Source organism: Erinaceus europaeus, chromosome 4, assembly GCF_950295315.1.
Source record: "Erinaceus europaeus chromosome 4, mEriEur2.1, whole genome shotgun sequence".
Lineage (NCBI taxonomy): Eukaryota > Metazoa > Chordata > Mammalia > Eulipotyphla > Erinaceidae > Erinaceus > Erinaceus europaeus.
In genome coordinates, this window is record NC_080165.1 from 32,126,778 (window position 1) to 32,139,166 (window position 12,389).

The window sequence follows — 12,389 nt, forward strand, 5'->3', positions numbered from 1 at the left end:
TAGGGTGTTTACAATAATTGGCTATTTGGCTGCAGGCACGTGGGCACACGCATAGAGCCTTAAGGCAAAGCGGTTACCCAAAGTGCACAGGCAAAGTCCTTTACACAACACTTCTGTGCAATTCTGAACTGAGAGGATCGCCGCCGACCCCCCCCCCCCCTTCTATAGCTGGCGACTCTATCTTGGATGGTTCTTGAGCTGGCTTTGGTATGTCATATGTAAAGGCTAAAGCTCGCTTCTGCTCTATTGCCAAACTCACACAAGAAGGTGCACTGATATCCTGGTTTAGATTGATAGGTGACCTGCTGTGTGAACACAGTGGTAAAAATTCATTGGGTTGGGGTTTTCTTTCTTCTTCCTTTCTTTTCTTTTCTTTTCTTTTCTTTCTTTTTTTTTTTTTTAACAGTACAGCTCAGCTCTGGCTTATGGTGATGCAGAGGATTGAACCTGGGACTTTGGAGCCTCAAACATGAGAATCTCTTTGCATAACTATCATGCTATGTACCCCTTCCCATGGCTTTCTTGAAGATATTTATTATTTATTTTATAATTATTTATTTTCCCTTTTGTTGCCCTTGTTTTTATTATTGTTGTATTATTATTGTTGTTGTAACTGATGTCGTTGTTAGATAGGACAGAGAGAGAGAGAGAGGAGGGGAAGACGGGGGGGGGGCGGGGGGAGAGAAAGACAGACACCTACAGAACTGCTTCACCACCTGTGATGTGACTCCCCTGCAGGTGGGGAGCCAGGGCTCCAACCGGAATCCTTATACTGGTCCTTGAGCTTTGTGCCATGTGCTCTTAACCCGCTGTGCTACTGTGACTCCCAAGGAAGATGTTTTGAGACCTTGGATTCTACCCCTGGCCAAAAGGACCCTCTCCCCTCTCTTCCCCTCCCCTCTCCTCATTGTCTAGAAATCAACTTGTTTTTAGAGCCAGCACAATAGCTCACCTGGATGATAGGTATTTCATCATTTAGAAACCCTGAGGGTCCTGCGAGGTAGTCAACCTTGCAGGTGCCTGTTTGCACTGTGCACCACCCAGGTTCCAGTCTGGCTTTCACTGCATTAGGAGAAGCAGATAGAAATGAAACAGAAATTGAGAGGGGAGGAGGAGACCAAGCAGAGGAGAGAAAGAGAGACCTGTTAACCTGCTTCACTACACATACACAAACACACACACACACACACACACACACACACATATATGAAACATTGACAAAACCATAGAAGAGGGGTACAACTCCATACAATTCCCACCACCACCCTGATAGCTTTCTTATTCTTTTTTTAATATTTATTTTCCCTTTTTGTTGCCCTTGTTGTTTTTATTGTTGTTGTAGTTTATATTGTTGTTGTTATTGATGTCATCATTGTTGGATAGGACAGAGAGAAATGGAGAGGTGGGGGAAGACAGAGAGGGGGAGAGAAAGACAGACACCTGCAGACCTGCTTCACCATCTGTGACTCCCCTGCAGGTGGAGGGGGGGGGGCTCGAACCAGGATCCTTACGCTGGTCCTTGCACTTTGCACCATGTGCACTTAACCCACTGCCCTACTGCCCAGACTCCCAACTTTCCTGTTCTTTAACCCTCTAGGAGTATGGACCCAGGGTCATTGTGGGATGCAGAAGGTGGACGATCTGGTTTCTGTAATTGCTTCCCCACTGAACATGGGCTTTGACAGGTCGATCCATACTCCCAGCCTGTCTCTCTCTTTCCCTAGTAGGGTGGGGCTCTGGGGAAGTGGAGCTCCAGGACACATTGGTGGGGTTGTCTGTCCAGCTTCACTACTCCTGAAGCTTCCACCCTACCAGTGGGGAGAAGGAAGTATAGCTCAGTTATACCCGCAAGGGTGATAACCAGAGACATCCTGTCCAAAGAGATCACCCACACTCCCCACTCCACCACCCTGTATTTTCAGATCAGGGTGCTCTGCAGAAGGGTCCACACTGCAGCTGCATTGCATTGTGTGCTTGCTGCTGGGTGAGGCAAGGACGGAGAGCGCCAGCCTGGGTGGGGGGCCTGGAGCCCCCATCCATTCAGCAGGGCAGTCTTCTCTAACAGAGGCCAGCTTTCCCCTGGCTAGGATTAAAGGCTCAGGGAATTGATTCCCAGAGACCATTTTCCTTCCAGATGGGTTGTCCAAAGAGCAACTCCTGACTCTATTTATTTAGCTAGAGTTTCGCTGCTCCAAGCCAGCTTTTTCGGACAGAAAGAGGGAAAGACACCACAGCACTTCACTGTGGTGGGGGCCTGGGGTTCGAGAATGACAAAGCAGGTGCACTATCCAGTGGAGCTGTTCTGGCAGCCCCGAAATCATTTATTTTATTAAGTGCCTCGAGGTACTGGGACCACTTAAAATGGTGTGTGCAGGAAGGCAGAAGCTTGGCCCCACCCCCAGGGAGCCTACAGGGGATTAATTACCTGCTTCCCCACCTCACTCCCAAGCTGGCTCCTCTGGGTCACCAGGAAGCCACCCAAACCATTTCCACAACACCAAAATAATAACAGTAGTTATTATTAGTAGTATTAATAATAGTACTGGTAGTAGTATCATCATCATTAATAAATATTTAAAACCTGATATTTTGTTTTGATAAAGCCTTGGTATGTTTGCTGAATTTTTTTCTGTGAGGATAAGAATATAATAACTAGGGAATCGGGAGGTAGCGCAATGGGTTAAGCACAAGGACCGGTGTAGGGAACCCGGTTCAAGCCCCCGGCTCCCCACATGCAGGGGAGTCGCTTCACAGGCAGTGAAGCAGGTCTGAAGGTGTCTTTCTCTCCCCCTCTCTGTCTTCCCCTCCTGTCTCCATTTCTCTCTGTCCTATCTAAGAACAATGACATCAATAACAACAACAATATTAACTACAGCAAAAATAAAAAAACAAGGGCAACAAATGGGGAAATAAATAATTATAAAAAAAGAATATAATAACTAAAACATTTAAATACCTATGGTCATTGGATAAAGTGTCTTCAGGATTTTGTTTTCTAAGGAGTAGGTTACATATTGTTACTCATCTTCATCTTCTCTTATTTTCCTTATGGGGGGGATTACTAGTTTATAGTCCACAGTAAAATCCAATCGCTGGTACATGTGTAACATTTCTCAGTTTCCCGCATAACACTCTAACCCCTGCCTAGGCTCTCCTCCACCATCTAGTTCCAGGACCTGAGCACTCCCCCACGCCGCCCCAGAGCCCATCATTTTAACACCGAATACTTTAAAGAGGTGTTTCAAGTAGAGAGCACTTAGAGAGAGCCTAGGTTGGAGGGCCTTGTGGAGACTGCCTGAGAGCGGAATTCCCCCTCGCCGCCCCGCCTGCACACACCTCGGCGCCTTCTTTCGAGCATCTTCCGGAACTTTCTTCCCACCGAGCCGGGACCCTCCGCACCTCCCAGAAGTTTGAGTGCCCACAGACCCACAAATTCACGGGGGACTTTGCACATCACCTCCCCCACGCCCAAACAAAATAAAATGTGGAAAAACTTCGGACCCGCACTACCTCACCGTAAGGTGTACAAGCCGCAGCAGGCGCTGTTTGGCTCAGAGCGCGGGGCCGCGGGGTGCGGCGCGGGGATATCACACTTGAGGATGGGTATTGGCTCACAGGTCACTTTGCCAGAAAATCTCGGACTCAGTCTAAGTGTCAGTCTAAATCCAGAAGAAACCCTTAGGGAGGGGTGCAGGAGGCGGGAAAATCAATGTCAAGGAGGTACTCCAACCCCCCCCCCCCCCGCCGCCAGCCTGCAATGCCCCCCTACAAACCCAGGCTTTAGTTTTCAGTCTTCGCTAAGGTTCAGCTCCACCTTCCCCATCGTCACCTCCACCCACACCGGTCCCCGCTACGACACGGAGGCGGCCACCCTCCAACCAGGAGCCCGTGGAGAAGCGCAGAAGGCGGGGCGGTGGGTGAATCTGTATAAACTGCGGTGGGCTGGGGACTCCACCAGCTGAATCCCTTCCCACCGCTTCCGTACCCCCTCCGCTGTGTCTTTTCACAAGAAAGATCACGCTTGCCCTTCTAGATTTGCTTTTTCCTCCACTCCTCCCCTTCTTTTTTTCTTTCAGGGCCTTTGACGCAGAGCAGTGGACAGATGTCGGTGGACGCAGAGGGCTACAGCGTGACTCCCTACCAGGCGAGGCTCAGCTGGGACATCAATGACCCACTGATGCCCCAGGTGTGCGGACTGGGTGAGCGGCATTGTCCTTTCAAGCGAGGGTGGTGGCATTCAAGTCCCCGCAGTGACTGTGGACATATCTTCACCACCACCACCACCACCACCCCCATTCCTAACCCCCAACCCTGAAAGCATTCCATCGCGGGACCTTTTCTAGATATCTTGGACTGACACAGTTGATGCCCTTGTGTGTCTCCTGCTCCCTCTCTGAGTTGTCTGAAAAACAACGCTTAGCTAAGGCCACTGTCCCACGGGCTCTGAAAACAAGGGAAAATATCAGGTGCTTTTTCTCCTGATCCATTTTTTGGATCCCCAGAGAAAGGAAAGAAAGACTGTCCGCTGGTGTAGTGCCACTGCTTCTAACCCCATGAAACTTGTGATACAGGTATCTGGAATCTTAAACAGCAGGACTTGAGCACTTGTGCAGATCCTATGGCCTGAATGAAGCAGGGCTCCAGGTCCTGTTATTCCAGTTATGCCCCCCCCCCCTTAAACCCAGATTTTGGGAGTACATTTTGAGTTTCTTTATCTTATGGCAAGGAAATAGCTGGTATGGGGGGGGGGGCGGTGTTTGCTTTGTTTTGTTTTAATGGAGCAAAGAGGTTTGGAGTCCAGAGGAGGGAGTGAATTGTACAGTTATGTTTGGTCATAGTGGTTTGAGGTAAAACCAGAGGGTGATCTTAATGTCCTGTGTGAAAGTAGAGGAGAAGATGAGGGGAGTGACCTCCCAAGCATTTGCAAAGGTGGACTTGGACATGTGGTACAGGAATAAGAGACCCGTTATCTTTTCAGCATGTGCTGTGTGTAAGCAGGTTTCAGATGGACAGTCATTTGCAGGCAAGGCTGTGTGACCTTTCAAATACGTGGGCATTATTTTGCATACATTTATTTGAAGTAAATTTGTTTTATAATCTGCATATTTTAAAGTTGGTCTGTGCCAGTCTTGCGAAAATGGACCACAGTTCAGCAAGGGTTTTCCATTCCCAGCACTGCCTGTCCACACACATCTTCACAGGCAGCCCTCTATCATGCATCTTTAAAAACACGAGTATCCCACAATGAATGCAAAGATAGAAAGATAGCTCCTCTCTCTTGCATTTTCTAAGCACTGAGTCTATATAAATTTTCCCTTGGAGAAACTGGTTCTTAAGCCAATAGTGCATGTGGCATCACAGAATCAGAAGCAACTGACTAAGGAAGGAGAACTGGAGGAAACAGGGATCTGGGCTTTGCTCCAGCTGATTGAAGCCAAGACTTGTATGACCTTGAGATAGTTGATGAATGTGCTTTAGTCTCAGACTCATCACCTGTCATCAAGTGGTAAAATGGATAACAATCTTCACCTCTCATCAGGTCTATCATTTCTAGTCTGTGTGCTCTTGTGCTCACAGGTGTCAACACATGAATGCAGATGAAACTCAATCCTGGGACCTTTTTCTCTGGTTTTGATTAAAAATTTAAAAAAAAACAGAAGAAAGAGAGAGAAAGAAATAAAGAATGAATGAATGGGAAAGAGATACAGTCTCTGTGGCTTCATCTTCATGGCACTGCTTTGGTAGCTGGTGTGAGACCCAAGAACTGGGACTGCACCCCTATCGCAGGAGAGTATGACATATTGTGGAAGAGTGCCAGTGTGTTCAAATGAAATGCTCACTTCTAAAAACAAACACTATTAACAGTAAACACTGAGTTGATACATTTGCATGTTTATATCTTTGTGACTTACCTTATCTCAATGTATTACTTTCTGGAAACTATGTATCAGAAGCAGATAAATAATCCTATGGTAGCAATAATTTCAACAGTCCCTTTGTAAGTTTAGAAACTAGGTTTTCCATTTGCCTATTTCTGTTAGAATGCATGATATTAGCCATATATGCAATTTTGAACCGTCCAATTGAGAAAACTTATTCTTTGTAAATATTGGACTTCCTTTTCCTGATTAGGTGGAAAAGGAATAATTTGGGACTGTGACAATACTCCCTTCAGTCTCTATCACACACCTAAGGACGTCAGGGCATGGATGCCACCTCCTGTTTAAATCACAGTGAAGCCAAGTAGAAGGTTACCCAGAAGCAGGAGAGGTGACTCAGAAGCAGAATGCAGTTCTTGCAACCTGCAATCCTGAGTTGGATCCTCCACATTGCATAAGCGAGGCCAGTGCTCTGGCGTGTGTGTGTGTGTGTGTGTGTGTGTGTGTGTGTGTGTGTATCATAAGACAACTGATTTTTTTTAATTCAATTTACTCTTAATTATCTACTTATTATATAAGAACAAGGATATCCTATGATGCTTGGTCAGATGGCTGAACTTTATCATAGAATTCTTTGGAGAGCTAAGTTAGGGAGGAAGAGGGAAGTTGTACTCTGAATATCACTGTTATTGTAATTAACAGATTCAGGATGGAGCCAGGAATTTCTGCATCAAATTAAAAATATTAACAGGTTGACTAGTGCTGTCGGTAAAAGAAGTTACTGTCACTTAATGCCTTGGTACTATAAAACATTTTTCTCCCTTCTCAGTGACTTCACCCCTCCCTATAAGCGAACATTTTTCTTTCACTAGTGATGTACAGAATTACAAAATAACAGGGGTACAATGTCACACTGTTCCCACCATTCACGTTCTGTGTCCCCAGTAACTCTATTGGAAACTGTAGTGGTCTTCCCAAGGTCACAGATATGGGTTGACTTTTATTTCTGTAACTATGTCTATCTATCATCTTTTTTTTTTTTTTAGAGAGAGAGAGAGAGAGATACAGAGAGATAACAGAGAGAAAGACCATAGCACTGCTCAGCTCTGGCTGTGGTGGTGCTGAGGAATGAACTTGGGACTTCAGAGCCTAAGGCATGAAAGTATTTTGCAAAACCATTATGCTACACCCCCAGCCCCCCATCTATCTATATTTTAGCCCACTTTTTTTTTCCTATGGTTCTGTCTTCTCTTCTTTTTTAAGTCATATCTACACTTATTACTACTGAATGTCTTTTTTTTTCTTTCCTTTTTTTCCTCTTCTCTTTCTGGGTCCTGAGGGAATTGCATTTCAGTGTTCTCTAGTCATTTCCCCCTAACATTCCTCCTCCTCTGGAAGTATGGACCAAAATTCTTTTTGGGGTGCAGAAGGTGAAAGTTCTGGCTTCTGTAATAGCTTCTCACTAGACATGGGTGTTGGCAGATTGATCCAGACCCCCAGTCTGTTTCTATCTTTCCCTAGTGGGGTAGCCAAGCCAACGTTTTTTAGATAGAGAGGAAGAAGTGGAGAAAAGGAAAGGTAACACAGCACTGAAGCTTGTAGGTGGGGAGGGGAATAGGTTTGAAACTGGACCCAGTGAATGGCAAAGCAGGCACACTATTCTGGTGAGTTCTTCTGCTGGCACTTAATCTGAAAGTGTTTCCAACATGAAGTGGTATACAATAGTAAGGGACACAGACTCTCAAGCCCAGCTATTTGTATTCACATCCAAGAACCAGCCTGCTTAGCTCTATAGATTTGTCGGGCAAGTCAAGTTAACTGTGCTGCTCTCCATTTTTACTGGGGATAAGGACAGTACCTATTGATTTTGAGGAAATACCCTGCACATGCACAGTCTTTAGAAGCTATCAAAGCCAGTTACTAGCCAGTGGTCAGAAAGGCAAAGGCACAGTGAGAACTTAAGTTCAGGCAAAATCTTCGCAATAATTAATATTCCCTTACTATTAATAATTTTTCAGAACCAACCAACTTCAATAATAGAGTACTAGCTAATTTCTCCAAATATGAGAAAAAGTTTTGTTTCTTGGCCCAATTACTTAAAAGAATGCTTAAATATTTATTCAAGAACTGGCATGATGGACTGCACACTGCGTGCTCAATAAACACTAATTGATTTTTATATTTTTAAGCAAGTTGGTAATAAAACCACTCTGAAAGGGAAAAAAAAAAGGTCTAGGCGTATACACACACACACACACACACACACACACACACACACACACCACTTTTGAGTGGCAGATTCTGATAGCGTAGTTTCTGAGTTTTACAACATCAGGATCCGAGCAAACCTGCTTTTCTTCTCTCACTTCCGGGGCCCAGTCCCTTTCGACCACTTCTGTGAGTGGCCAGACGGCCACGTGCGCCTCATCTACCCCGGGGATGAACGGCGGGCGCAGCGCCACCTGAGCGGCTGGGCCATGCGCAACACCAACAACCACAATGGCCGAGTGCTCAAGAAGTCCTGCCTGGGAGTAGTGCTGTGTGCTCGGGGCTGCGCGCTGCGCCTGCGGCCCGCCATCTGCGACAAGGCGAGAAGCAAGCAGCAGAGTGAGTCTGCCCCTCAACCACCTCTACCTCCCTTGGGGAGGGGGGTCGCACTTGGGGCGTGGCCTTTCGTCGAGGGGGAGGGGAGGAGAGGGAGCAGCATTTCCTCCTCCAATGGATCCAGAGTCTGGTCTACCAATCTCTCTTCCTTCTGACTATGCAGAGAAAGTTTGTCCCAACTGTCATTCTGCTCTGGAGTTGATTCCCTGTCGAGGACACAGCGGATACCCTGTAACTAATTTCTGGCGACTTGAAGGCAATGCGATCTTTTTTCAGGTAGATGGTGAACTGTAGAGTTGGTGCTGGATCTTCTCTCTCTCTCTCTCTCTCTCTCTCTCTCTCTTTTCTCTCCTCTCTCTCTCTCTCTCTCTCCTCTTCCTCGCTCTCTCTCTCTTTCTCTCTCTCTTAGGTGATTTAATTATGAACGACAAGTCCGTTTGATTCAGAGTGGTACAATTCTACACAATTCTCACCACCAGAGTTCTGCATCCCATCCCCTCCACTGGAAACTTTCCTATTCTTGATCCCTCTGGGAGTATGGACCCAGGATCTTTATGGGGGTACAGAAGATGAGTGTTCTGGTTTCTGTAATTGCTTTTCCGCAGGATATGGGCGTTGGCACGTTGTGGATCTTTCTTTTTACAAACCAAAGACCCTAAACATCTGTTTGGTAACCTGGGTAGTCTGGACCAAACCAAATACAGCTCCTTGGTCAGAAGATGCAAAATTTAGGGATTAGCTCATCTACTATGATGTACTCCTTGAGGATGGGACAGTGAGTCATGTGGCTAGCTTCACATGGTGTAAATAATCACTTAAATAAATGCCTTTTAGCTGATTAGTTTTGTTCACAACTTTTTTCTTTATCATCTTGGGGGTGGAAAAAGCAACAACTTGACTTTTTGGAAGAGCATAATCAGTTTTCCACCATGGCTGCCTAACAGTACTTCTGAGGAACAGGTGTATGCTCCTTTTTTTTTTTCTCCAAGGTTATCGCTGGGGCTTGGTTCCAGCACAACATATCCACTGCTACTGGCGGCCATCCCCCCACCCCATTTTATTAGATAGAACAGAAAGAAATTGAGAGAGGAAGGGGAGATAGGGAGGGAGAGAGAAAGATGGCAGACACCTGTAGATCGGCTTCACTACTTGTGGTATCTTTGCATGGGTCCTGGCATTTTGTACTATGAGTGCTTAACCCGATGTGCCACCGCCCAAACCCCTATGATCCATTTCCTTATTGATGCAGGCCAAAGGAGTTCATGATCACCCAAGACCAGAGAGTAAATCAGAGACAGAAGCTAGAAGAAGTGCTGTCAAAAGACAAATGACTGCTTGTCACCAACCCCAGAAAAAGAGAATTCAGGAACCAGAGGTAAAAGGAAGCTGATATTATATTGTGTGTTATATGCAGTTTCATCACAACATATGCTGGTAATTATGTGACATTGAAATGTCATACATGAAATAGATTTAATATGTGATGAGGAGATTTTGTATCTCTAACAAAGTGTTATTGAATCAATGTTTCAGATAGAATTTCTGACCCATTCTTTAAAAAATAAAAATAAAAACAAAAACATTTTACCTCCACAGTCAATGATATAGTAAGGATTGTTTTGGGTCATTACCCAGTGGTCAAAGGAATGAGTGAAACCAGCAGTGAGCTCATGTTTCATCCTTGAGAGAGTCGTTTATGTTATTTAGAAGGAACAGTTAGTTTTGAGAGATGACCTGAGAAGAGTTTGGCTTATTAACCGAAGCAATCCCAAGTAGGCATAGCCCATGGATAACAGGAACTGGCTTTTGTACTATTGGTGTACCAGTACCTAGGATCTGAGAACTTCACTCAGAAGAAGGAAACCTTATGATAAAGTTTCTGTTATTGTGCCAACCCCATTTCAAAAACCAGGACTCTGAGACTTTAGTGAGAGACAAAGTAGGGATATGAATTTAGCTATGTGTTAGCTCCCAAGTGTCTGCTACTATATACACATAGTAGAAAAGAACAGCAGCACTACCTAGCTGCCAAAGGTGCTCCTCAACCTCAGAAGTATGGTTTCCTGCCTGACGGGCTTAGCTATGCAGCCCGGAACCACATGTTCACGGCATGAGCATGAGCAGCACAGTGCTGGCAACAAACATTCCACCAGCTGGAAGCTTACTGTGTTCAGTTGATTGCTTACTGTTATATAGGAGTGTGTGGTTGCACTTTACATATTTACTTACTGAAGAATGGTTATCATCTTTTAGGCTCAAGAGAATCAGGACAACAGTGGACATTTCAACAACATACCTCCCTTGAAAAATCCAGAACAGTTTGAAATTAATACTGACCCTGACTTTCCTGTTCCAAGACAGCCTTGCTTGACCTTCTCAAACACTGATGTTTACAAAGCTACCAGTGGCCTAGCCACCTTTCAAGGAGATAGAGTGTCTCCTTTTCAGAAATATCCAAACCCAAGAATCTACTTGCCTCAGCCACCTTGCAGCTATGAGTTGGCAGGCCCTAGCTACACAAATTCAAGTCCACAACCCACCCTTTATAAAGATTCCAGCCACATCCCTAATGACACAGACTGGGCTTATCTGAATGCACGACAATACAGTGTCAATTCTTATGGAAACTTTGAGAGAAATTTTGATGTTCCTAGCAAACAACATTGCTGGAAACCAGCTCTTGGGAAACATAGCCTTGGGGAGAGGACTGATTGTGGACAGCTCCAGCCTGTGGCTGCTGATCCTTACTATAACCCAGAGCTTCCCTGCAAACACCTTCTGACACCCCTAACAGGGGCTCCAACCCTGCACACTGTGATCACCACCACCACCAAAGTGTCCTACCAGGCCTACCAACCCCCTATTTCCCCAAACTGTGACAACATGCAGGAATTTTCAGAAAACACCCCTTTGTCCATCTATCCAGAAGCCTTGGACCTTCCAGTTGCACTCACCCAGTCAGCCTCTTCAGCAGGGTCAATTCCTATGAAAATCCCAGGAGAGTACAGGCCCCTCAGACCCTCCCAGGATTCAGGCCCCACCAGGATGGATGGAGCAGAAGTCTGGGATGTGTGGACATCTGGACTGGGACCTGTAATCAGTTGTTCAGGGAGAGTAAGTCCATTCTTTAGTTGTGGCAATGGGGTCTTCTGAACAATAATTCTGGCACTTTCAGTATCCATGTAGGCAGAGACATGAAATGGCAACTATCTCTTGTTGAGTTGGGAGATCGTCTAGTATATAGCTATTGACATATATATTTTATCAGTTGAGGAAATAGGACAAGGACACATCACAAAGCTTTTTAAAACCTACCAGATTACATAGAATTAGGACTGAACTGGGATTCTCCCATATACCAAACTAAGAAAACTAGGGACAAAGAAGATTATAAAGCAAATTCACTTAGCTTACTAGAAGGTGAGGATACTGGTTCTTATTCTAAACATTGCCACATTAGACTGTATTAGAGAATTTCACAAGTCTTTCTTCAGCCCTTACAGAGTGTGAAAAAGAGCCCCACCTGCAGGGGAAAAGCTTCACAAGTGGTGAAACAGGGCTACAGGTGTCTCTTCCCCTTTCTCTCTCTCCTCCTTTCTCAATTTCTGTCTCTATCCAGTAATAATAATAATAATAATAAACCATAGTGCAAAAAAGTCTTCCAGAAAAAAATCTTTGTAATCTTTCCTCCTACATCATAGTTACAGGAAGTAACTTTGATAATTTTAACTTCAAACTTAATTTTTTCAACTTAATGTTAAAGCTATGATTTTATGGTGATAAAATACATTTGTTTTTATTAGAGTACTGTTTACCAGTATCAACTGAATACTATTTCTTAACAATGGTAAATATTTTCCTTACAGAGACAGTTTAGCAATGATGATGTATATTTAATAGATTATT

The 12,389-nt window shown here is 44.9% G+C and overlaps 1 protein-coding gene across 1 annotated transcript; it reads left to right on the plus strand.

Moving 5' to 3' along the window:
- The first annotated feature begins 3,482 nt into the window (after positions 1-3,482).
- GCM2 (glial cells missing transcription factor 2) lies at positions 3,483-12,158 on the plus strand. The gene is made up of 6 exons (XM_007524276.2): positions 3,483-3,720; positions 4,077-4,199; positions 8,259-8,486; positions 8,647-8,759; positions 9,733-9,858; positions 10,737-12,158. Exons 1-6 carry the CDS (start codon positions 3,483-3,485, stop codon positions 11,634-11,636), a joined length of 1,728 nt encoding a protein of 575 aa, XP_007524338.2. The 3' UTR covers positions 11,637-12,158.
- Positions 12,159-12,389: the final 231 nt, after the last annotated feature.